We start from the raw sequence: 25,517 nt of genomic DNA, 5'->3' as shown, positions 1-25,517 counted from the left end.
AGGGTGCCTGAGAACAAGAATTTCATTGCCAGCAACTGCTTCACTGTAATTGTTGTGCATATGACAAATAAAGAACTTAACATACAACACACAACATAAATAATGGCTCTTTTGCATTTAAGTGTCTCAGAAAGCCATGCCAGTGAGCCGGTGGAACACTTAAATGGAGTGCAGCTATCATTAATGTTATCAATAACACTTGTACCTTTCATAAGTCTGCCCTGAAAAGGTACCATGACACTTTCAGGTGGTGTTAGGATTTAAACTATGTGAGTAACACGTACAATATTTGTCTTTGGAAATATTATACTTTTATCCCTCTCTGGAATGTAAAGAGATAAAGGATAAAGTCTAAAAATATAACACAAATGTTCAAGTAAAGTGTCAGTATCTCAAGGACATCTGAGCTGCATGCGCGCAGCTCTGCGCAGGCTACTCAGCGCAACTTAACGCTTGTGAAGTTTGCTGTATGTAACCTGCTGGAGACGGTCCAACTCAGCGATACCATAGCTAGCTAACATTACCCTATGCTAGCCAGGTAGTCGTACAATGAGAGATATTCTGCAAGAGCCAAATAGCAATTAAGTGGCCGACATATTAATATAAGCACGTAAGTGGTACGAAGCGACTTTACTATCTGGCTAACAGTTTGCTACATTAGATAACTTAACTTTAGCACTAACCTAGCAAACATTAGCTAAACAAAACCAGCATGATACACTCATGAGGCTCTGAATCACCAGTACCTGACCTATACTACTTGGACATGTCCGTTTTGTATTAGTTGTGTAGAGGATGCTATCGTTCTAGCTTAGTGTAACGTCTCTGGTTGGTATATTGCTAATGAGCAAGGTTGACAATTTGTTTCATTAACGTTAGCTAACCATACACGTTAGCTAGCCTTAACGTCAGCTATAACAACATTGACGTGTAAATAACTCAGGACAAATATTATTTCTTTCCAAGTATGGTATTTATACGTGTTATTATTTTTCTTCGTTGCATTTATTTTGACAACCCAGAACATTTTAGTGAAAGCATATCCATTTTATTTGTCTCCTTGCAGATTAGGCCATCCAAATGGTGATCATGTCAGGCACAGCCACTGTGCTGCAACAGTTTGTAAGTGGGCTGAAGAGTCGAAACGAAGACACCAGAGCAAAATCTGCCAAAGATCTGCAGCACTATGTGACTACAGAGCTCAGAGAGGTAACATAAAAAATGAACATGGACGTAATAGAAACATGCCAAGAGGATATCATTCCAATATAATGTAGACTGGGTGTTGTTGCCCTCAAGAGCTGTAGAGTGATCAGGAGTGGATATGAATCCACACTTCAGTTTGGTTATTACATAATATGTGCAGGGATCATAAGAAATGTTTTCCTTTCCCAGACTTTGTTGATTTTTTTTTTTAGACATTTAGTATTTTTGCAGTTACCAATTTTGCTTTTCCTGCTCGCTGGTTTTTGTGATACTGGTTTTGTGTCTTCCACAGTTAAGCCAAGATGAAGCCACTACATTCTATGATGAGTTAAACCACCACATATTTGAGCTGGTATCCAGCTCTGATGTGAATGAGAAGAAAGGAGGGATTCTCGCCATAGGTAAGCCATAAACGTTGAAATGCCAAATTTTACAAACTTTTGATTTACTTAAGTCCGGTGGAATTAGCGTGAGATACGTTACAGCCCTGGATGTATGTCACGTGAAAATGTGTATAACAGGGGTGCAAACTTGTCACCTTTTGGCGAAAATCGCCGTTTTTGAATGAAATGAGAACCACGCCTTCTGAAAAAAAACAACTCCTTAGCACGTGCAACGCACCTGAGAAGAGTGAAGAGGGCCGCCTCTGGGAGGTCAGTTTTTGACTGCCCGCTTGCCTAAAAAATCAGTTACAGTAGCGTTATGATAACCTTAATTGGCTTATATGACGATATGTTAAGCTTGGGACTTTTAAGTAACCTGATAAGCTTGAGTTGTTTTGATTTAGCGAACGCTAACCATCACAGTTTGGATATAGAGTTAGGTGTTTACGTTATTTCCATGGAGTTAGCTAACGTAGTTGTTATTCAGAATTCCACTTTTATAACGTTACTGACGTTAGGGCTCTGGGATTACTCGTTTTACGTTACCATTTTGCCGACGATTACAACCATAGACTGTACAACATAAGTTGAGCTCCTCAGCCAAAGTGCCAACTTAACGTTATTACGTTATTTTCTTTGCTAAGATAATGTTAGCAAGACTAATACAGTCATAACCACGACGTAATTAAACAATTTGCTTTTGGAACATGAGACTAATTCATGAGACGGTATAGACATTTAACCTACCTAAAATGGACCTAACTTATGATGTAGGTTAACATTAGTTAGAGTAGCCTAATTATGTGCTTGAGAAGGAGGCAAATGCCAAGCTCACTGAAAATGACAGGAGCTGAATTGAAATTACCTTGTGACAGTTTTTCTTTTAGTTGTAGCGGTTGTGAAACCAATTTATAAAAGTCTTTTAATTGACCAAACAGCACACACTCACACCCCCACACACAAGATGTTTAGCTTTGATAGCATTGTCATAATTCTAGGGTTAGATTTTCCCTATATCCTCATGCTGAAATTGATTTTAAATCCACAGTTTAAAGCTGATATTTTAAAAAAAAAAATAAATAAAAAATCTTCCCCTATGCCCCCAGAACCCCATAGAGGATTCGCATCTTTTTCACCTTGGTATAATAGTATACACAGTGTATGTGTGAAATAGTATATAAGTCTTACTCAATCATTTGTTACAGTGAGTCTGATTGGAGTCGAGGGAGGCAATGCCACCAGGATCAGCCGCTTTGCCAACTACCTGCGCAACTTGCTTCCGTCCAGCGACCCTGTGGTGATGGAGATGGCCTCTAAAGCCATGGGCCACCTGTCTATGGCAGGGGACACCTTTACTGCTGAGTATGTGGAGTTCGAGGTGAAGAGGGCCCTGGAGTGGCTGGGAGCAGACAGAAATGAAGGCAGACGCCATGCTGCAGTAAGTGACTAGAACACACCAGGGACTGGGTTGTTTGTTGTTGAAATACCACCACCACTTGGTGGTGTTTATGTATGGTGGAGATGAGGGAGGATATTCAGGATTTTTCTTTTTTACTTTATGAAGCAATAATAGGATTCGTGACTGGTCTAGCTTTCCCTGGATGGAGAACTTACTCACTGCTGTTCAGGAGACAGTGTTGAATTTTGCTAGTAAAGGAGAATACCAGTGTGTTTTTTGTTGTATGCCACTATAGGTTCAAGGTACATTTATTTGTCATTCTACAACACAAGGCTGCACAATGAAATTAAAGTTGTAGCCCCCTTCACGCTACACACATAGAACATATGTACAAATATTTAAAATAGAATAGAGTAAGTGGAATCTGAATGGGACACACACCATTGGTGACCCGTATGAGGAGGTTGTGTTCATGTCATATGCAGATATAGTGAGAAAGTAAGGGAAAGGGCCACTTCTGGAAATAAATACAAATAAGAGACTGCATAACTTCCAAGATCCAAGGCAAAGTTGAAAATTCAATTCTTGACTATTACGAACTACCTGTGGTATGTCATTGAGCTTTTGTTTTCTACAGGATAACCAACCAATGTCTTAGCGATGATTGTTTGAGTCTGAGAACATTATGGCAGAAAGATTTGAAGTGCACATATGACGACAAGGAATGGTGGATGATTGTGTCCAGCAATAGGAAATACATAAGGGAAGCTAAAGGGAAATGCAAAATGGTCTAACCTTGTGGATAAAAGTCCTACAATATTTGGGTAACTGAGTAGGGATGACATTACCGTTATCTTCACAGCTATATTAGGTGACAAAACACAAGTATCCCAAATTTGCGGTTAATTTTCAGCTCCCATGGTAGGCATCATAACAGAGGCTAGGACAATCATTAGACATTGGAAACCCCCCAAGCCCCTAGATTTAAAATATTGGGCAAACCTAATGACAAAAACATCTTCATATGAGTATATGCTCAATAAGATAGATGGTAGAAATAAAACTAAAGCTCCTGTCTGTGACCATTTTTGGGTGCATATCACATTTAATGACAACTCTTCCTAACCAGTAACGTTTTCTAATCCCCCCCCCCTTTTATGTCTCTACATGTAACAGTTAGCAACAAGAATGTCTTGCTTATATTGAATTGTATATAATGATATCATGTACAGAAAAAACTGAAAATCAAATTAAAAACTTGAGTTATAAATATTTCTTCTGAATAGAATATAAATAAATATAGTTGCAAGTGGCAGTGATCAAGGCCTTAAGCAGATTTCGAGCATTTGGATGCTTGTTTCTTATTTAATTGGCAAGAAGCAAAACTCTTGATTTTCTTTAAAATAATTCATCGTGGTCATCACTATGTGCTGATGCTCTGTCGAGGTATTTAAATCTACTTTCAGAAACATTTGATGTAGCTCATGACCTTCAGTGAAGAAGTGTTTCTCATGACTACATTTGTTGCTATTTTGCTAAAAAAATAACGATTGGCTTGTATAATTGAAACAGATTTCTTTAACATCTTAAGATCAGTGAAGTCTGTCGATGATCCTGACGTTCTGAAGTTTTGGGACGATTGGCTCAGCAGTTTCTGACGAGATGTTGAAAATAGGATTTTGCGAAAATTAAGAAAAAAAAGGCAAAATTTTACATTTTAGAGATTCAAATGATGGCCAACTTTGTATCCCCAGAAAAGGTGACTTACTGACTGCACCACTGGGGAGATATGCTTTCTACACATCTTCTCACAACTTGAGGCAATGACATCACATGTACAAAACTGTGGTATTTTTGGCTTTGTAAACTTAAAATGCTTACAACAGTCGAAATGTTGGTGATAAAATTCTGGGGGGAAAATGACATGTCATTCTGCTGGTTTTGGGTATATTGTGAAATACTTGGATGAAATTTGATCAAAGATTTGGTGAAAAATAAAAGGTTGTGCATACAGTACTAATTACAGTAAGACACTGAATGTCACTGTGGACTCATCATTTGACATATCTGAACACCATTTGAAACGTGATATCTAGTATCCAAAGAATGTCTGTCAATTTTGGTAGCATTTGAATGAAGACTTGTGGAGATATACATACATGTTAATTGATTTGGTATATTTTGAAAGAAAATAGAGTAACAGACTTCTGAATTGACCATACATTGCAGTGAGGCAGACTTTTGTCAGTGAATGTGGAAAATTTCATCTCTGTAGGACGTACGGGTGATTTATATATTTATTTATTTATTTATTTTGAAGTTTGGAATGCGAAATGTCTGGAAATTTTGGATTGTTGTAATAAGCCACGCCCACTTTAATCAATCATCACAAAATTTTATGCATCGACTGAGTCATGACCCTAGATCACACAAAACAAATTTTGTACGATTCCATGCAGCTGTTAACAAGATATAGACTTTTTGCATTTATGGTGCTAGCTAGAGGTGAAGCGCAATGTGCTTTAATATGTAAGCTTAGTGATAAGTCCTCAACATGTTTCTCAAATTTTCAGGTTGATATCTTTCATGAGTTATTGCAAATTTTTGAAAATTACTTGCATAATCGAAATGGATTGACATATTTAAATTTCTTTAATAACTTAACATCTGCAAAGTCTGTAGATGATCCTGTTTTGAGGTGATTGGCCCAGCGGTTTCTGACGAGATGTCGAAAATGGGATTTTGAGAAAATTGGGAAGAGTTTTTAGTGCAGAAGACCAGTGGACAGTGGAGCAAAGATGCAGATGAATTGAGAGATTAAAATGGTGAAAGAATTTTGACAAGCCAAACCGTTTTTGAGATAATTGTCAAAATGTAAACTTGATTGTTACAGCGCCACCTTGAGGTCAGTGAGTGTAATTTTATGTGCCTGAGTAGTGGGTGGAATTTTGCAGCCCACCTCAGTGAATTAGTCTGGACACTCTCAGTTCATTTTTTAGTTTCCAAAGGGCGTTATCGACGGCGGCGGCAAATGCAATTGGAGAGCAATGAAATGTGATTTGTAGTTGGTAAATTAAACTAGAGTTGTTTTAGAAAGGGGTCGACTCACTTGAGACCCAGTTCCTGTATCTGTGTCACGTGGGTTTCGCCACTGCCCCGCCCCTTTGATCGAGACCTGTCTCTGTCTCGGCATTATCTCTTCTCTAACTGTCAGTCTGGTTTCACTGCAGTGCTTGTTGAACAGTAGATGTGAGGGATTAGTAGAAGTTTCTGTGACACACTTACACTCGCCTTGTTTATCTTATTGGCAATTATTCTCTGATGCATTGAGGAGTCTATTATGAAAACACTAAGCACAGGAGAAATAATGCTAAAATAGAAACACTGATCAAACCATATTTTTGCTTTTTTTGTGATGGATTTTCTAGCTTGGGCAGTTTGTGGAATTAATTTTTAGGTTATACAAGAAAGCGTGTCAGGATCTGGCCCCATATATAGGAAAATGATTGCTGATATTTTTGTGGACAGCTATCCATGCTGCCTCTGTAATGACATCGGCAGGAGGAATGAAAACATTTTAGGTCACCAAAATAATTGGCACAAATGCTGTTATTAACCTTTTAAAGTTTTGATTTGTCTGTTCGTGTTCGATTTCCTGCCAACAAACAGCAACAACTGATGGTTCTCCTGTTTTGCAGCCCGATTGCCCTTAGGTTTATAACACAAGTGTATTTTTGTCATTGGAATAATATAATAACTGCTGAGTGATGTCTGAAAGCACAATATTGACATATATTAACACTGTAAAGAAGTAAATTCAAGCCATAAAATGATGATTCTGTCTTTTCCAGGTGTTGGTGTTGAGGGAGCTGGCTGTGAGCGCACCAACCTTCTTCTTTCAGCAAGTGCAGCCTTTCTTTGACAATATCTTTTATGCAGTATGGGACCCCAAGCAGGCCATTCGAGAAGGGGCTGTATCTGCACTGCGAGCCAGTCTCATCCTCACCACACAGAGGGAAACCAAGGAAATGCAGAAACCACAGTGGTACAAAGTAAGACATTCCACTGTATCGTGGCAAATCGCATTTTTTGTTCTTAAAGAAGTATCTTTCCTTAGTACATGTTATATTTGCCAGGGGAAAATGTCCTTGTAAGAGGCAACATCAGTGTTCGTCTTTTTAACAGCAAACTTTTGAGGAGGCAGAGAAAGGCTTCGATGAGACTTTGGCCAAAGAGAAAGGGATGAATCGTGACGACAGAGTCCACGGTGCTCTTCTGATCCTGAATGAGCTGGTTCGCATCAGCAGCATGGAGGGAGAGGTGAGGGCTGAATTCACTGTGGAAACATTCTCACATCCACAAACAAAACATTCCTCTGACTGTCTTGTCTCTATGACAGCGCATGCGTGAGGAGATGGAGGAGATCACACAGCAGCAGTTGGTCCATGATAAGTACTGCAAGGAGCTGATGGGATTTGGAGCCAAGCCCCGCCACATCACACCCTTCACTAGCTTCCAGTCTGTGCAGCCACAGCAGTCCAATGCCCTCCTGGGCCTGCTGGGCTACAGCACGCCGCAGGGCTTCCTCACCTTCGGAGCCACACCGGTACCTGCCAAGACCTCGCTGGTGGAGAGTCGATACTGCCGTGAGCTGATGGAGGAGCGATTTGACCAGGTAGATTTTATGGCTGTGATGGAATAATGTTTAAGTATGTATTCACTTTTATATTATTTATCAAAAGCATGATTATGAATGAAGGACATCAAACACTGCAGCTCTATGCGTTTTACCTGCGTCTTAATTTAGTGTTTTGTTTTATGGCTTGCACACAGATTGTATGTATGTGGTAGCTCAATAAAAAAAAAAAAAAAAAAAAAAAAGCATAAATGAAACGAAAAGTCTGGTGGTGGAATCTGTTTACCACTCTGCTCCAGCCACTCTTCTCCACCTTGTGTCACTAGCTTGTGTTTCACTAAGGTTCAGTCAAAATTGAATTGAGGGCTAGGGCGAGTTGTTTTTGGGTGTAGGGCAACCCTGCAATAAATGATGATTATGAAGCTTGAATTTTAGTGTTGTTATATTGGAATGCATCACTTAAAAAGTATTTGTGTTATTTTGCCCACTCCTAATATTTGTTTGGAATGATATGATTGTTTATCAATATCTTAGTTTGTGACTGCTTCAACAGTGGTTAAGCTGACTGTTAAAACTCACTCTTTGGCCCTTGTTTTAGTCTTAAAACCAGCACTCTGTTTTGGTAGCTAGTACAGGCTGCTAAGTCTTAGATTAACTACTTAGTACAAAGGTGAAAAAAGTAGTCTAAAGTATATTTGACAACAAATTGAAAACAAGAAAAACTATTTCATTTTATATTTAAATTAGTTTTTCAGCTCTAGATTTGTCCAGGAGTTTCATGTACCCAATAGTCCATGAAGATAGCCAAATACAAACTGGTTTATAGGACTAGCAAGTAGTGGTGTGCCAGATCATATATGATAATTTTTAATATGATTCATATCATGATAATGGCGATATTCCGTCTTGTTGAAGTAATGACATCATACCGTTATGCACAGCAACAACAAGCATGGCTGAATGCAAAGTAACATTGCTACTCCATGGCTCCACGGCAGAGTTAGTTCCAAAAAGGGGATCTACTTCAGCACCACATAAATAATAGTTGATACAAGCTTTTATTATGTGCTTTGCCCAGGTGTGTCGGTGGGTGCTGAAATACAAGACCAGTAAAAACCCTCTGATCCAGATGACCATCCTCAACCTGCTTCCACGCCTGGCTGCCTTCCAGGCACATATCTTTACAGGTGGGACTAGTTAATGTTTGATAGTAATCCAAGATCCAGTTGAATCTATCTTTCATACAGCAACATGCAGCCATGCATTATTTCCCATCACTATATCCACTGGGCTTTGTGGTGGTTATGGATAAGAAATGTAATGAGATCATGACCAATACTTTTGGGTCTCTGTCCTGTATTCAGTGGGCTTTGCCCTAATAAATTGCTTATAGTTTCTCCCAGTCAGTTGATTTAAAGTGTTGGAGCCTATACAAATTACTATTGTACATCTGCATTTAACCATTTGTGCTGTTGTTGTTCCACCCACTATGCAGACCAGTACCTGTCAGACACTATGGGCTACCTGCTGGGCTGTCTGAAGAAGGAGAAGGAGAGGACTGCAGCTTTCCAGGCTCTGGGGCTGCTGGTAGTGGCCGTCAGGGCAGAAATCCAGCCATACCTCTCGAAGGTCCTTGAAATTATCAAGGCTGCCCTGCCACCCAAGGACTTTGCACACAAGTCAGTAATATTGATATTGATTGATTTAATACGTAATTTTTTATCCTGTTTTATTTTAATAGTTATTGTCTTACTACACAGTTTGTGATCACTTTTTTGTCATTATGCTATTGTTGCTTCACATATTTTAAGAATCATTGTAGTTTTTGGTAGTCCTATATTGTTTGAGACCCTCCTCAATCTCTAAGGGCTAGTTTAATTTTGACTCTATTAATAAAAAAAATGAAATCTAACTCTAAAATGTATATTTTGGGTTGTATCTCCTCTGTGGTTTAAAAATCATTTTGGGATACTTTCTATGAAAGGAAAAGAGACTTAGCATTAGTGTGTGTTTTTTCACTTTCCGGTCTTCCATCTGTGTAGGAGGCAGAAGACCATGCAGGTGGACGCCACGGTATTCACCTGTATCAGCATGCTTTCCAGAGCCATGGGTCCCAGCATCCAACCAGACATCAAGGAGCTGCTGGAGCCTATGCTGGCTGTGGGCCTCAGGTAGAACAATGGCTTCACCACTATGCTAAATAATTCAATTAAGAAGGTTTTAGAATTGCATGGATTGTATTTTTTGGGCTGGGTTTATACAAGTAGCAGGATTTAAATCCAGAGTTTGACTTGGTTTATACTGTTATTTTTAATGTTATATTTGTTGATAAACACACCACAACAGACTTCTTTGTCCTCATCTAAAGATGGCAATTATAATGATATGGGGATGCTTGTCCATTGTGTCCTGTTCATCTAGTCCTGCGCTGACAGCGGTGCTGTACGACCTGAGCCGTCAAATCCCCCAATTGAAGAAGGACATCCAGGACGGTCTGTTGAAGATGCTTTCCCTGGTGTTGATGCACAAGCCTCTGCGTCACCCCGGCATGCCCAAAGGCCTGGCTCACCAGCTGGCCTCGCCAAGCCTCACAAACATCCCCGAGGCCAGTGACGTAGGCAGCATCACACTGGCCCTACGCACACTGGGAAGCTTTGAGTTTGAAGGTAAGAACCTTGCAAAAGACACAGCTTTTTTTTTTTTTTTTTTTAAACTTTATTTTTTTCTTTTTTGACAAGAAAAAAAAGAGAAAAGAAAAAAAAAAGCCAGACAGACAGACCAAGGGACATCAGGCAAAAACATCATAGGTTAACATAAGTGCTCAACATCAAATAAAACAGATAAGAAGAGGAAAAGAAAAGGGAAAGAAATGAATAAAAATACATAAATAAAGACATATACATCTCAATTTGTATTCAGATAAGATATCCATTTTTCCCAATATGCTTCACATTTCTTTTGGGCATGTCTCAAAGAGAAAGTTAAACGTTCCATAACGTAAATTTCCTTAATTATTTCTATCCATTCAGCAATTGTCGGGGAATCTTTACATAGCCATTTCCTGGTTATTGCTTTCTTGCTACCTGCTAAAAGTATTTGTAACAAATATCTAACTGACTTTCTCAGCCCTGTTGGTAGATTTCCTAAATATATAACACTGAAATTAAACTCGAGCTCTGAGCCAAATATTGACCTAATTGCCTTCACCACCTCTATCGAAGAAATAATTACCACTACCTCTACCACACATTCTCCAACACTGACCATGTTCAGGATTGTTACTCTGTGCCATTTTTATATTAGGGGTTATAAAGAACCTTAAAATGTTTTTCCAGGTGAATTCCCTCCACAGACCTGAGCTAGAGGTGGTAGATAATGTCCTGCATATATTTGACCAGTCATCTTCGCTCATTTTTATATTAGCTTCTTTTTCCCACCTCTTTTTTACATACATTGTTGAAAGTCCCCTATCTAACTGTAAACATAAATATAACCTGGAAATCAGTTTTCTGTTAATGTTACCCTTATATGCATCAATGAATACTCTAATCAGGTCTTTTCCCTTCTCTCCAGTAGTTTTAATATGTTTATCAAAGTGATGTCTCAGCTGAAGGTATCTGAAAAAAGACACAGCTTTATAGCAGGACTATCATCTTTTATTTTTAAGTTTATTTTTTAAGAAATAGATTTAAGAAATCCTGTAAGAAATGATTAAGTGAACTGCAGAAATGGCTGAAGCAGTTGTGTTGATGGGTGTCCAGCTGTTCTCTGGCCCGGACCCATACAGACAGCATACCACTGAATCAAAATACTAGATAGTTCTAGACACTTACTTGTAAGACTTGTTTTGAACTTATTCCTCTTTCAAATTAAGTTATTGCCTTATATTTTTAGGTGAAGAATGTTATTGAAGAAGTTTTAGCAAAAGGAAATTGAAATAGCTGTATAAACAGAATCTGGGATGCACATGGTTAATGTTTTTATTCACTGCAGTGGCTGTCGACACTATATGTAATATATTTACAGTGCAAGGAATTTGTATGTATTTCTAAAGTAAATAGCATTTTAAAAGCTACTTTTACACTTAAGGCTACCTAGATCCATGCACAAAATGCAAATAAGATTTGTATTTATTACAGGAATTGTTGAATGTCAATCGTAATAAGCTGCCTTGATGCTTTGAATAGGACATTTTGAAGGGAAATTCAAATCAGGTTGGGATGAAAAGAACTTGTATTCAGTTTGTCACCAAGTTGACTTGGTTAATATTTTCCAGCAGTACGGTGCATACAGCAGCCCAGGGTGAAATAATTAATGTTCAAAGTCTTATGTTGTCCTCCCATAGTGGACAGTGGGGTAGGTTTGCCTTTCGGTGCAAAAACAAGCTGGGCTTACACTGCAAAACTGAATAGGCGTTAGTATGGGTAATGGAATATTTCTGGCTCTTCTTGTAAATACAAGTTGTTGACCAACTCGCACTGCAGCACCACCAGACGTCTTCAGAGTCTAGTTTTGAAATCCCAAACCGATTTGAAATAAGCCAAATGGTCCGGAAAGAGTCCTCAAGCTAATGGTGTGTTCACAAAAGCAGAACTACAAATACAGGATGAAGCAAGTCATTGTTAATTGAAGCTTTATACATGCATTAAAAAATGCAATTATCTGTATTACTGCCCTAACCTGCCCTATGGCTGTCTAAAAAGTAGTTGTTAAGCCAAATCTCCCAGTTGAGGGATTATTCTAACTCTCTGTTCTTTCACCAGGACACTCCCTCACCCAGTTTGTGCGCCACTGTGCTGATCACTTCCTGAACAGTGAACACAAGGAAATCCGGATGGAGGCAGCTCGGACCTGCTCACGCCTCCTTACTCCCTCCATCCACCTGATCAGTGGCCATGTTGTCAGCCAGACCGCTGTGCAGGTTGTTGCAGATGTGCTCAGCAAGCTGCTAGTTGTTGGCATCACTGACCCAGGTAACACATGAAAGAATAAAAATGGGGGAGGAAAGGGGTAGTAGTACCATGTGGATTTATTGAGTTTTGTTTGTTTTTTAATTGATAGTAATGTATCAAGTTCTCTGAAAGTGCTCAACTCAATTTGAAAGAATCAGCATTTGATTATAATAAATGTTGCATTTGTGGCATGGGAATACACGCCCAAGAGACATGATGATAAAGGTAATAAGAGTCAAAATGTCTGACTTTTTCTTGTCCTTGTTCTCCTGCAGATCCAGACATTCGATACTGTGTGCTGGCATCACTTGATGAGCGGTTTGACGCTCACCTTGCCCAGGCTGAGAACTTGCAGGCGCTGTTTGTTGCACTGAATGATGAGGTGTTTGAGATCAGAGAGCTGGCCATATGCACAATCGGACGCCTCAGCAGCATGAACCCTGCCTTTGTCATGCCCTTCCTACGCAAGATGCTCATCCAGGTAGGAGAGGCACAACTATGATTTATTGGGTTGAAGGTCCTATATGGATTTTTTTTACCCATCAAGGGTGTTTGGTGGTTAATTAAAAAAAACATTGAAACAGTCTTCCTCAGTCAATTTGTAAGAACCAGCATTTGATTACTGTCACTTATTGGCACTTTTTGGCATTTTCTTTTTCTCGCCTAATTTGGTAAGCTTCCATGTCCACAAAGGTCAACAGCAGATGTTTAACAGCTGCAGTACAAGTGACAATTTTTTTTTTTTTTTAAATTTCAGTTCAGGGTAACAGTTTGTCCAGTCAGGTTTTTTGCAGGCATGGCGATGTACCAACATGGGCATGGAGGAACAAAAAGCCTCCTTGGCTAAAAACTTAGGTCATCCGAATAATTTGAAATATGCTGTAATCACTTCAAAAATCTCCCCATAGGGGCTTTTAATCAAATAAAAAATAGAGCCTTTGTTTTTTTTGATGGTTGTACTTTTTAGCCTGCCTTTTGAATTAAATTCAGGATTTCTTGAGTAGTTGAAATCATAAAAACATTCTGTCCAAGACATTGGTGAAATTAAGTTTTTTTTAAATTAATGAATTAACGTGGTTTCCAGTTTGGTTATTCCTGTAAATGGATGTTAAATAAAAATGCAATATTTAGATTTTTACCATGATTTTGACCTATGTGATCATGTGATCTATGAAAAGATCACTTATTGTCTGTTGTTTCAATTGATACCTTTAGAGGGCAGCAAAGGCCATGGTATTATGCACAGCTTAAAAATTCCAAGTATTCCTCTATAAGATCTAGTAAAGGTTTCTTTTTTAAGACCCTGCTCCCGTAACACCATTATGTACACTATGAGTTAACCTCATTAAGATTTATTCCAGATATAGAAGAGTGGGTGTGTTATACTTAACTCTGTTTTGAATTTTGTTGCAGATCTTAACAGAGTTGGAGCACAGTGGTGTTGGCAGGAACAAAGAGCAGAGCGCCCGTATGCTTGGTCACTTAGTCTCCAACGCACCCCGCCTCATACGGCCATATATGGAGCCCATCCTCAAGGTACAACTCTGCTAGTTCTCCATTGTGAAGGCTTATGAGTGTAAACCATGCTGTTATTTGAGAGGAGCATGTGTACTCAGTAGACTTCCAGACCTCTTCCAGACGTCCAGACCTCTGTAGCCCGCTCGTCATCTTGTAGGTCAGAATAGCCAGAAAAGCATGCTGGCTTGCATACTGCAAAATGCAACCAGATGCAGTAGGACATCCTGGTATTTTTGGCATACTGCATTTGACATACTATGTATTGGAACATACTAAATCTTTTTCTGGCATACTAAATAGTATGGTAGTATGGGTATTGGAACGCACCTAGTCTCCAACACCCCCTGACTCATACGGCCATATATGGAACCCATCCTTAACTGTACTGTACAACTGTGCTACTTCTCCATTGTGCAGGCGTATGAGTGTAAACCAGGCTGTTACCTAAGAGGAGCGTGTGTACTCAGTAGACCTTCTCTGAATAAAACAAAAAAAAAAGCTTAAAGGGGAACTCCACCGATTTTACACATCAAAGTCTGTTTACATGTCTTGGGGAGTACTACTGCATATGTGAAAAATAGAGCCTGATTTAAAAAATACAGGAATTATCATGTAAAAAAGAACAGACACACAATGTTGCTATTTTTAATTAATTTATTTATCCTTTATTTGTACAGGGGGACCTATGATACCTTATTTAAGATTGTTTGATTGTTTGTTTTTCACTAAAAAGATGTGTCCTATCTGTGATGCAATAAAAATATTGTTTCTTAACAAAATATAAGGTAAAGTGATTCCAGTGCGTTTTAGGGACATTTTAGGAGTTTTAAGCATATTTTGATGATTATCGGGATAATATCGTGAATCGCAATTATTTAGGCCTGGACAATTGTGACATGAAATTTTCATATCGTCCCATGCCTAGGTGTGGCTTTAGAAAGAAGTGAGCTGACCAGACCTCTGTAGCCCACTTGTCATCTCTACTTGAGGCTACCAGCTCGAGGCTACATTAGATGCTATTAGCATAACACACCCGAATCTCCGACCAAACTGTTGGTGGTTGAATTGCATTGTGGGTAATGTAGGTGCCAGGAAGAAGAATGCGTGAAATAAAAAAAGGCGATATCTTGTTCGATATCTAGTTCTGCTGCAATGATTTTGATGCTTTTTATTCAACTGTCTATCATGAGTCCAATGCTAAATCCAGGAAAGATTGTGGCTGATCCCTCCCACCCAGGGCACAAATAGTTTCAGACACTCCCCTGCGGCCTATCAGTACCAAAACGGCACGCCACAAAAAGAGTTTCTTTCCGTCTGCAGCTGGCCTCATCAACAATGCCCGGGACCCCCCACTGACACTGATCCCCCCCCAATAGTACAGTATACTCATACTGTAAGCTTTTGCACATTCCCATGTAAATATTTTGCTAATTTAAATAAGTCATATTGTACATATTCTTTATTTTCTTAGAATATTTTTTTATATTCTTTAATCTTATTCAATCAATTTTATATTTATAATTCTTGACCTGCAGTACTTGCTTTATCTTTCTTTATATTTCTACTATGTTTATTGTTTTGCACCAAAATACCAAAGCAAATTCCTTGTATGGGTAAACCTACTTGGCAATAAAGCTGATTCTGATTCTAAATCGTTGCAGGCCTCTTTTAAGTCCATTACAATCTAATTTCCTGAAGCTCTTCAAATAATTTTTTTTCTGATTATGAAATTTAAGAGTTGCACTGGGGTTCAATGGGTTAAGTGACCTTGTTATCTTTACTTTTGCAGGCTCTCATCCTCAAACTGAAAGACCCAGACCCCAACCCTGGAGTGGTCATTAGTGTCCTTGCGACCATTGGCGAGTTGGCTCAGGTAAGGCTAGATTTAATGTTTCAATTCCTTGAAGTTTTATGAGGACAGTATTAGCCTATGTATCATATTTATTCTCTAGCTGCTGCTGATTGAAACCCAATACATCTGAGCAGAATTGTTTGTCTTTAACAGTTTTAATGCAAGCAATCTGAGCTTGTCCTTTTTCTGAGGTGGAAAGTGCAGGGTAGAGCCCCCACCCATGGATGTGTGTCTTGCTCCACCCTGTCCAGGTGGTTCGATGGTCCCCACAGAGGAGTCAGGAAAGCACAGTTAAAGGCAGGCAAACTCTGCAGTTCAGACAGAGTGCAGGAGATGCTCAGGTAGACCAAGTGTTCATGGTTGAGTCAGTGCAGGAAGAGGCAGAAGCCCAGCTGCCCAGGAACCAGCACAGGAATACACAAGAAAATGTAGGGAATACAGACGAGAGCAATTAAATGCTATGTCAACTTACATACAAAAAATTGTATACAAACTTAAAGCCCCTGTGTGTAGAATTAGAACATATCTGATTTTGGTAACTTGTACTGGTAGTATCAAAAAAGACCCTGGGACAAAGAGATGAATGAACTGAAAGCAACACAGCACTAATTTTCACAGACCAACAAAAGCTTGCCATCAGAATAATTTGACAAATGCATTAGTAACATCAAAATTCTACACATGGTGTAGGTGGCTATGGTTTGATATGGTCAGATTGAAACTGGTATGGGATCACTAGTCATTTTAATGTAAAAAGTAATTATTCAGTCCCTTTTAGATTTTAGAAGATCTTAGTGACACGAAATTGGACAGATTATGAGATTTCCTCAGTTTTGATTGGTTCTCATATGCCTTCCCTGTCAGGTGAGTGGCCTGGAGATGAGGAAGTGGATGGATGAGCTTTTTCCAATCATTATGGACATGCTGCAGGACTCCTCCTCATTGGCCAAACGACAGGTACGTCAAGAAAATGAGTATCTTCTTTATCTGGTCTAATTTTTTTCTTTACTCTTTCTCAGCACTACTCCCAAGTTCTGAAGAATATGTATTTCTTGAGTACAGTAAATACACATCTACTTCAGTAAACACAACTATAGTTATACTTTCTGGAAACATTTAAAGTAACTCAGAAAGCATTTTGTGTAAAGTAACATTTGTAGCATTGTTTGTAAAATAGGTACATTTTATTACAAGGATGGTTGGGTAACAATGCAAAAAAAAAAAAAAAACCCATCCCAAACATTATGCTTTATTCTTCTCTATCAGTGGTGTTGTTCAAAGAGAATCTGCCTCTGACTTTCCACCAGGTGGCGCTGTGGACTCTGGGCCAGCAGGTGGCTAGTACAGGTTATGTAGTGGAGCCCTACCGCAAGTACCCCTCCCTTCTGGAGGTGCTGCTCAACTTCCTCAAGACGGAACAAAACCAGGGCATCAGGAGAGAGGTATGCACGGGTGCCTCCATCTTGGCTCCTAACCCTTAATTTTCCCCACAGTTTTCTTAGTAGCAATGTGAACCCAACTCTGTCGTTCAGTGACTCATCATGAGGCCAGAAACCCTACCTGTCAACATATGCTAAACAAATGAAGGTATGGTGAATTATAATCACATGAATACATACAATATGAGGTTATGCACATTTTCCATAGTTATATGGAACTTTTTCCTACGTGAGCTGTGATGTAAGTGATAATTGGTTCTTCCCTCACCTATTACATAATGTGGGTCTCAGAGAGTGCATTGTCTCTGTGTATGGTGTGTGGCACATGGACATTGGCTCTGGCAACTCTTGCCCGTGGATCTACTATCTCTAATAAATTGGAAATCCTGTCCTTGCCAATAAGTGTCTAAATATGCTACTTCAACAGAGCTTCTGAGCTATAAGGAGGCGATAGCACTTTGTAACTGTTTTTAAAAATGGCTTAGTTTTTTCAATGCTTAGAATATGATCTTAGATATATTTCTAAACATTGTTAGTCGAATAAAAATCAAGTCCAAAAGTCTTGATGAAGATTTCTGTACTATTAGACTTGTGTTCCAGTGGAGGCAAACATAATTCAATGGAAAATTGCTAACTGTGTGTGTGCTGTGCATCTCCAACAGGCTATCCGTGTACTGGGTCTTCTCGGAGCTCTGGATCCCTACAAGCACAAGGTGAACATCGGCATGATTGACCAGTCACGAGACGCCTCCGCCGTCAGTCTCTCTGAGTCCAAGTCCAGTCAGGATTCAGGTAGGCCAGTGATCACAATTACTAATCAAAGGTTTTGGGAACATTTTTGGTATTTGGTATTGTACTTTTTCACCAAGAGTCAGAATGTGGATTAGCTTAACTTTTTATTTGTGTTCTTTAAAGTTACAGCACTATTTTATTCTCAGTGCAACAGCTTGAAAGTCTCCAAATCAACATAAACCTTTTTAAAATCTCACTGTGTGAGATTAGGTGATATCAAGGTATTACAGTATACCAGGGTATTTAAAAATCCCGAAGGTATGATTTTAAATACCGTCAAAAACTTGCTTATTTATCTGACTGTCTCTCATCCTGTCTATCCCTGTGTCACACAGACTGTGTGTTTATCTCACTCACTGAGTTGAGTCACAATGCACAGATTTGATTGGCCGAGTAGTGTCACGTGAGATGATTCAGGGCTGCTAAACCGTAAAGGCTAAAGGCTACTGTCACATCATACACCGTATGTCCCAGTGAAATGTCAGGAAGCTGTCTAGTGTGTGGGTCTATCCATTGGGGACCTTGGGGTTGTTGCTGTGATTTTAGTGTATCTGTGTGAGCCTGATGGATAGTATTGTTTAAGAGTCTGTATATAGAGGACTTGGTATTATTGTGGCCTTGGACTTTTTACATTCATCGTAATGGAATTCGTAATGATTCTTCAGTCAGCCAGATTTTAAGGGACACGTAAACCAAGGCAGAGGTTATATAGATTGTATAATATAATAATATTATAAAAAATAAAAATATAGTAGTAATCTTTTTAGTAATTTTTTAAAAGAAAGGATATCTCCACTAAGAGATGGAGGATATACTGTATTTGCCCTTCTGACACCCTTTCAACTCTAAACCTCTCCCAAATCACCTACTGAGTTGGTCAGATGTGTTTGGACACATTAAGAACATATATAGGGTGTTTCTACATAAATATAAACAATCTTATTCAACCAGGAAGTTCACAAATCTGGCAGCAGGCAGTCCAGACAGTAACACACTTCTTAAAGATGCAGTGTGAGGTAACTTACAACGAACAAATCCAGTTTTAAAGGTCACAAAACTTATGAAGTGGCAGTTTATATTTTAGAAGATGGATGTAAATGTAATTCAGAAAAGGCATCCAAGATGTAAAACAAGGCATTTGCAGCTGGTCATAATTTTCTTCATCAGTTCTTTTGCAATGTTTGGATTGATAAAATGCCAGCTAAAAATTGGATTGCATCCATTTTTTGTCATACTCATGAATAATGTAGTGATGCAAAACAGCTGATGTGAATATGAAAGAAGGTCATAGATTATGAATTTGATTAAGCAGCTGTTCATAGTTATATGAGATGTTTAACGCTTCACTGAAATGATCTTTACACAAGGTTGCATGTTTACACATGAATGCACACGCAGAATCCTCTCTGTTAGTAACAAGTCATTGCTGGGGAAAGAACTGTGAGTAAAACACACCTTTGCAATCTTGTAGCACCAATCTTCCTCCTCCCCTGCTGCGCTGACTTTCACCCACTAGATAAATAAATAAATAAATAGACACTGATGACTAAAAACATAGAAGTCTGGTTGTTTTAGCTTAATGTAAGCAAGGGTATCCATAAGAAGCGGTAAGAGTTTTAAGCTAGGGGCCCAATAGGCTGCATTGTTCTTTACTTCCCACAATGTGGGAAGAAATAACATACTGATGATTTAGCTGTTTTAGAGCCTTACCACTAGAGGGGTAAAAAAGGAAAGCCCATAAAAATATTAGGATTCATCCTCTGTTGTCTGCAGTTAACCACAGAAACTCTCATGGTAATTCAGGAGGTTTTGACATTCCTTATTATGGATGGAAATTTTTGACTTGATGATTAAAGGTTACGCTGTCACTTAAAGGCCGGCATCCTGTGGAGATCTTGAAAATTCAAAACAATGACTAAAAATTCTCATCTGTCTTTCGTCATGTGCATTTCGTATGGAGAATGCAGGTCTCCACTTGTCTGATCCAGTCATATGTCTCAGAATGTGACCTTGGACAGTATGGTAATAGTTTTACCAGTTTGTTCTCCAAATAAATGGACTGTGACCAGAATTGGAGGCTGTATATCTGTTGGCAGATTTGTCAGGGTCAGTGTCTGGAGCACTAGCAATATTTGACAGCATGTATTTTGTTATGTGTGGGAGGTCATTGGCTAGACCCACCTGATTTCAAACCTGACCGATCACATTACTACATAACATCAGGGTCATAAAACTGATTAAATGGTGAGTGTTCCTTCTTAGTATGTTGTTGTATTTACATCTGTTATTATGGCTAGGACACAGTTGAGTTTTTTTCCCTACGCAGCTGAAGCCTGAATTACTACAGTGCTGTTGCCTCACTTAGCTACACTGATGCCTGTTTGTGGGCTGTAAAGATACAGATGTGTAGCCATCTATCACCATCATTAATCTAGACTCGGTGAAGGCTGGAATAATAAAAGATCCAACAGCAAAGCTACCCTCTTTAGCTTGCAAGCTCTGTGCCAATCTGTTATGTCTACAGTCAAGAGTCTTAAGGGAGACAACTGGAGCAGCTGAAACTGTACTCCTGCAGAAGGCCAGTGAAATGCTGAATACCAGACGTCTGTATTCTCAGATGCCTTGTAAAACTCAGTAGCTCTGCATAGATAAATGGACAGACTGACCCTATTTGCATTGCCTGTCACAGAAAACCTTTATATATCTACTTATTTAAAAGAGAAACGTGCATTGTAAATGTTAAAAAGACCACCACTGTTGCTTGGGCTTTGTTAAGAAATACAAAAAATTGTGCTTTCTAATTCTGGGCATGACTGCCGAAACCCTCACGAGGAGCCTCAGATTCTCCTGGACTTGAAGGTGATTCTTAAATGGCTTATTACAGATGGCAGCAATCACGAATATCCTAAATTTTGGGGTAAAAATGGCCCTGTTTAAAAGAAAAGCAAGGGGCTGCATTTGTGTGGGTGCCTTCATCCTGCAATTAAACAAACTTGTTTGATCATGTATTTCTCTGTTACCTTATTTGTAATGTTCATGCATATGCTGTGCTTAGTCAAATCAAATTAAGTTCATTGTCACATACACAATCATACACGGTACAACACATAGTGAAATTTGTTCTCTGCATTTAACCCTCTGAACCCCAAGCAGTTTCTGGGCATTTTTTGCACATTTTTACTCACTGTGGGCTCATTTGTACTGCTATATATAAGTCCTGCACCTCTATAGAAACAGCGCAATCATGTCTAGAAGTTGGGAGAACTCAAAAATGTCTTTTGTGCAGTATAACACAGTTATAAATCCATCACAAATCACAAAGAAAGAAAAAATGCTAGTTGAATTTCTTTGCTAATTTATTTGACAAAAATCTAAAAACAATGGAATATATATATCCTCCATTCCCCCCAGTATTGGTAATACTTGTGGGCACTTGGAAAAATGTTGTGTATATATAGAACAAGAATGAAAGTAGTCCAAAAGAGAAACAATACTATGTTTATACTGGCAAACAAAGTTATTTTTACACAGTGGCTCTTGGGGTTTAAACAAGACTAAACACACAGGGAATAGTCATCAACCACTGCAATCAAGCTTCATCTTATTAAAAAAATTAAAAGAAAATTCCTTATTTAATTTGTTGTTCAATCCTGTAATACGGGTCGTACCAGAACTGACAAGCGGCCAGCAGCAACAGGCCAACAACATCAGCTCTCCTCTCCCATCAGTCTATTATTGTTGTCAAAATTTACAAGCAGCCCCAGAAGCACTTTCAGCTGTATTTAATGTGAAGGAGGAGGTGTTGATTTAGATGGAAAGGGGGGTGTCTGGGATGCCATAAATCAATGTTGATATACTCAAACTTACACACTGGAGAATTATTGCCTGCCTAATGGTTTTTGGGTGTCATGACGGCATAGCCTTCTGTCCTACATAGCCATAAGGGTTGGGCTGATGAAGTTATACTTGGAATTTAATTCATAGCCGTGAAATGAGCTCCAATATTCGTGATGGTATGATCACATTTGAAAAAGCCAGAAATAGTTTATATGGACAGCTTTTATTCTCAAGACTCGAGCTGGAAGTGTTCTTTTATTGTCTGACTAAAGAAAAGGCTTATTGATGCTGACTGACTCTAGTGCTGGCTTCACATAATAAGGTAAAGGTGCAATTTGTGATCCAAATTAGTTTGAGTTTTTCCACACTACCTAAAATTAAACCACTATTTTGTTAATACAGGTATAACACCTGAAAGTAACTACATTTAAGTTGTTATTGTTTTCTAAGCTTGTTTAGGGTTGGTTTACATCTGTAATATTTAGTAACAGTGGGGAAACAGGCCTGTGTTTTCCATTATGATCAGTTGAGAAACACTGCAGACTGCCATCAACAAAATGCAGATATTCCATCTATGACTAAGTTATTTACGTTATTATTTCTCAAATGTATATGGTGGGAAAAATACAGATAGGGCTTCTAGTCAGGGATGTTGACAAAGTAGGAAATGTGTTGTTGGAAGTATCAATGGCTTCCATTGTGTACATCTTGTAGTGGCTTTGTCATTGATCCATGTGATGTATTTACCATTTAAACACAAACACCTAGTGTATGTGTAATAATAATAATAATAAACTTTATTTATATAGAACTTTTCTTAACAATTGGTTGAATCATGATTTTATGTGTTAAGGTATGCTGCTTGTTTATAGCTGGAGTGCTGGACTTTTGTCTCCTCCCTCTGGCTGTGAGAGTAATTACACAAACACTGTTGACGATGCGTGCTTATGATCCACAGGTCTACAGGTGAGCTCACCCCAGGCTCGTGTTCAGAAATAGTTACAAAAACACAGAGAAATTTCCATAGTTCCAAGACAATAATCCATTATTTAGGTAGAGGTAATGTAATAGCTACATTGCCTACTCAAAATATTTAACCAACCTGTCCAAGAGCAGTAACGTGACATCTGTGTCTGCCCTCAGTCCCTTCTCTCAGCGCTCTCCATAAAGGAAAAGCTAAAGCCACACCAATAGTTATCCGTGTTTGTCCTCGCCGTTGATTGCTTTCTTTTTTTGACTGTAATCCTTCCTCTGAACACCAAGTTTCTTTTTTTATCTGGAGCATCAGAAACTTTACTTGGATGCTTCTTATGTTTTACTCCTAGTTGCTGTAGCCTACTCCGTTGCTATGGTTGCTCCAGAGCCATGTAGAGAGAGAGAGAGAGTTGCGTCATCTCTGTTCAATTTCAATTCAAGTGACTTTATTGGCATGACTGCATACAAGACAACGTTGCCAAAGCATATTAACAGAAACCATACAATCATAATAAACAAAATAAACAATTCTCACTAATAAACATTCTCTCCAATCAAATCAAAACCAAACCAATTATTGCTGGTTGGTGTAAAATGCATCATTACTGGTGTGCCAGAGCGAGAAGGTCACCACACACACCAGATTTAAACACACCGGTGTACTGCGAAATACAGAGCGATTTACCTGGCGGTGACAGGCTTAATCGGCATTGTGTGAACTCGTTTGGCAAGGGCTTGAATGTAACTGCCGTTCATCTTTATGCAAAAGTCTCACACTATCGCTTCAGGTTTGATGATTTTCTCAGGGTAAAGTTATTCCAGAAAAATATAGTCACGACTTCTGGTTCATTGCACACCATAAACCATTTCTTCCTCAATAGTGTGAGATGTTGCAGGTGTTGTATGATTAATTTGTAGCAAAAATCAAAGTGAGTATTTTCTTACAGCGGACTACAGCACCAGTGAGATGCTAGTGAACATGGGCAACCTGCCCCTGGATGAGTTTTACCCTGCCGTGGCAATCGTCACTCTGATGCGCATCCTGAGAGACCCTTCACTCTCCAACCACCATACTATGGTGGTCCAGGCTGTCACCTTCATCTTTAAGTCACTGGGCCTCAAGTGTGTCCAATTCCTGCCCCAGGTCATGCCCACGTTCCTGAATGTCATCCGGGTCTGTGATGCCAGTATCCGAGAGGTAGGTATCTACAGAATAAGAGAAAAGAGGTTGTCTGGTTGATCTGTTATCTGTTTACCTCTGGTTGATAATGTCAGTTATTCCCAAAGCAAGTCTCTTACTCTTTTTCCTTTTTGTGCTCTTTTTGTTCTCCAGTTCCTCTTCCAGCAGATGGGAATGGTGGTGTGCTTTGTGAAGATCCACATCCGCCCCTACATGGATGACATCTTCACCCTCATCAGAGTGAGTAACTGTGTCAGTGCCCCCCCCATCCCAATCCGATCTCAAACCGATCATCCAGCCCCTCTTATTTTCCAAACAGCTGCAAACTCTTAATTATGCTCAGTTGTGCTCTCCACTTTCCTCATTAGGAGTAATGTGTTTACATTTTCTAACAGCAGTACAGCTCTGATGGACGTTTCCACTTTCGTTGTCCAATTCACTCTTAAGAGTTTCTTAGTCCTGGCATTCACCCTTATCACATGATGTTGAACAACTGCTAAAGCCATAGCCTTGCACAAAGACACTTGTCTAGCACATAATAATATAGCAAGGCACAAAATATCATATGACTATCCTGTATCGGAATCTTGGTAACACTGTTACCGACACTGTTGCAATGACGGTAACTCAAAAGTAATTGAGAGAACTGGACTGTGCCTCAAGTCCCTCTGAGTTAATAAATGGCGAGTGAAACAAAGAATCTATTCATTTTTGCTTCAGCTCAGCTCCTGCATCCAGATGAGGGGGCTGGAATAGCCATTCAGGATGTACACTCATTTGCTCTCTAGTCAGTTGCCACAGGCAGGGAACGCAGGAAGTTGGGGGCTGCTTGAGACCTCTGGTCACTGACAAAACACCTCCGCCAGATCTCACAGCTGAAGCCCATTGACTGATTGACGTGTTGCGTGACTTCAAGTCTTCCACCTTATCTCCAATTGCTATTATCTCTAATGAACACAGTGGCCATGCCTAGATTGTCCAAAATGGTGTCATAAGCCTCACAGAGACGTGATGTCAGTCCCAGTTGACAGGAAATTGTCTCAGTTCTTTGCTATCTGGTATCATGACGCTCCAGCTCTGCCTCTGGCATGCGAAAGCTTTGTATATCCAGAGGGAAATCTATCCAAACGTCTCTCTCACACTCAGCTTATTGGTGGAAACACATTTTGACCCAATTCCTCAGACCTGCACAAACCCTCAACACTATACAAGAGCATGGTGGACGAGGGAGTGCTTTGTATTAAGTGCTTTGGATGAACCCTTTGAATAATATAAAAATGTATATTCAGAAATTGGACTCATATTAATTTAGCTCACTCTTATTTAGGACAAACGTTTAACTTACTAC

General features: G+C 39.2%; 1 protein-coding gene across 2 annotated transcripts in view; it reads left to right on the top strand.

The window, feature by feature from the left end:
* The first annotated feature begins 452 nt into the window (after positions 1 to 452).
* mtor (mechanistic target of rapamycin kinase) overlaps positions 453 to 25,517 on the top strand; it is a 114,486-nt gene continuing 89,421 nt past the window's right edge. The window contains exons 1-20 of one of the 2 annotated variants that reach the window (XM_044211706.1): positions 453 to 610; positions 1,067 to 1,209; positions 1,499 to 1,607; positions 2,795 to 3,027; positions 6,840 to 7,040; positions 7,174 to 7,308; positions 7,388 to 7,663; positions 8,703 to 8,811; positions 9,120 to 9,303; positions 9,667 to 9,795; positions 10,046 to 10,290; positions 12,388 to 12,597; positions 12,852 to 13,057; positions 13,990 to 14,112; positions 15,884 to 15,967; positions 16,811 to 16,903; positions 17,254 to 17,388; positions 18,048 to 18,177; positions 23,937 to 24,187; positions 24,323 to 24,409. In XM_044211706.1, coding sequence (XP_044067641.1) covers positions 1,081 to 1,209; positions 1,499 to 1,607; positions 2,795 to 3,027; positions 6,840 to 7,040; positions 7,174 to 7,308; positions 7,388 to 7,663; positions 8,703 to 8,811; positions 9,120 to 9,303; positions 9,667 to 9,795; positions 10,046 to 10,290; positions 12,388 to 12,597; positions 12,852 to 13,057; positions 13,990 to 14,112; positions 15,884 to 15,967; positions 16,811 to 16,903; positions 17,254 to 17,388; positions 18,048 to 18,177; positions 23,937 to 24,187; positions 24,323 to 24,409 — 3,069 coding nt within the window. In that variant the 5' untranslated portion in view covers positions 453 to 610; positions 1,067 to 1,080. Of the gene's footprint in view, positions 618 to 1,066; positions 1,210 to 1,498; positions 1,608 to 2,794; positions 3,028 to 6,839; positions 7,041 to 7,173; positions 7,309 to 7,387; positions 7,664 to 8,702; positions 8,812 to 9,119; positions 9,304 to 9,666; positions 9,796 to 10,045; positions 10,291 to 12,387; positions 12,598 to 12,851; positions 13,058 to 13,989; positions 14,113 to 15,883; positions 15,968 to 16,810; positions 16,904 to 17,253; positions 17,389 to 18,047; positions 18,178 to 23,936; positions 24,188 to 24,322; positions 24,410 to 25,517 lie in introns of both variants that reach the window. The other variant, XM_044211707.1, reaches the window with a different exon arrangement.

Source organism: Siniperca chuatsi, linkage group LG10, assembly GCF_020085105.1.
Source record: "Siniperca chuatsi isolate FFG_IHB_CAS linkage group LG10, ASM2008510v1, whole genome shotgun sequence".
NCBI lineage: Eukaryota > Metazoa > Chordata > Actinopteri > Centrarchiformes > Sinipercidae > Siniperca > Siniperca chuatsi.
This window is presented reverse-complemented; position numbering and strand designations above follow the sequence as displayed.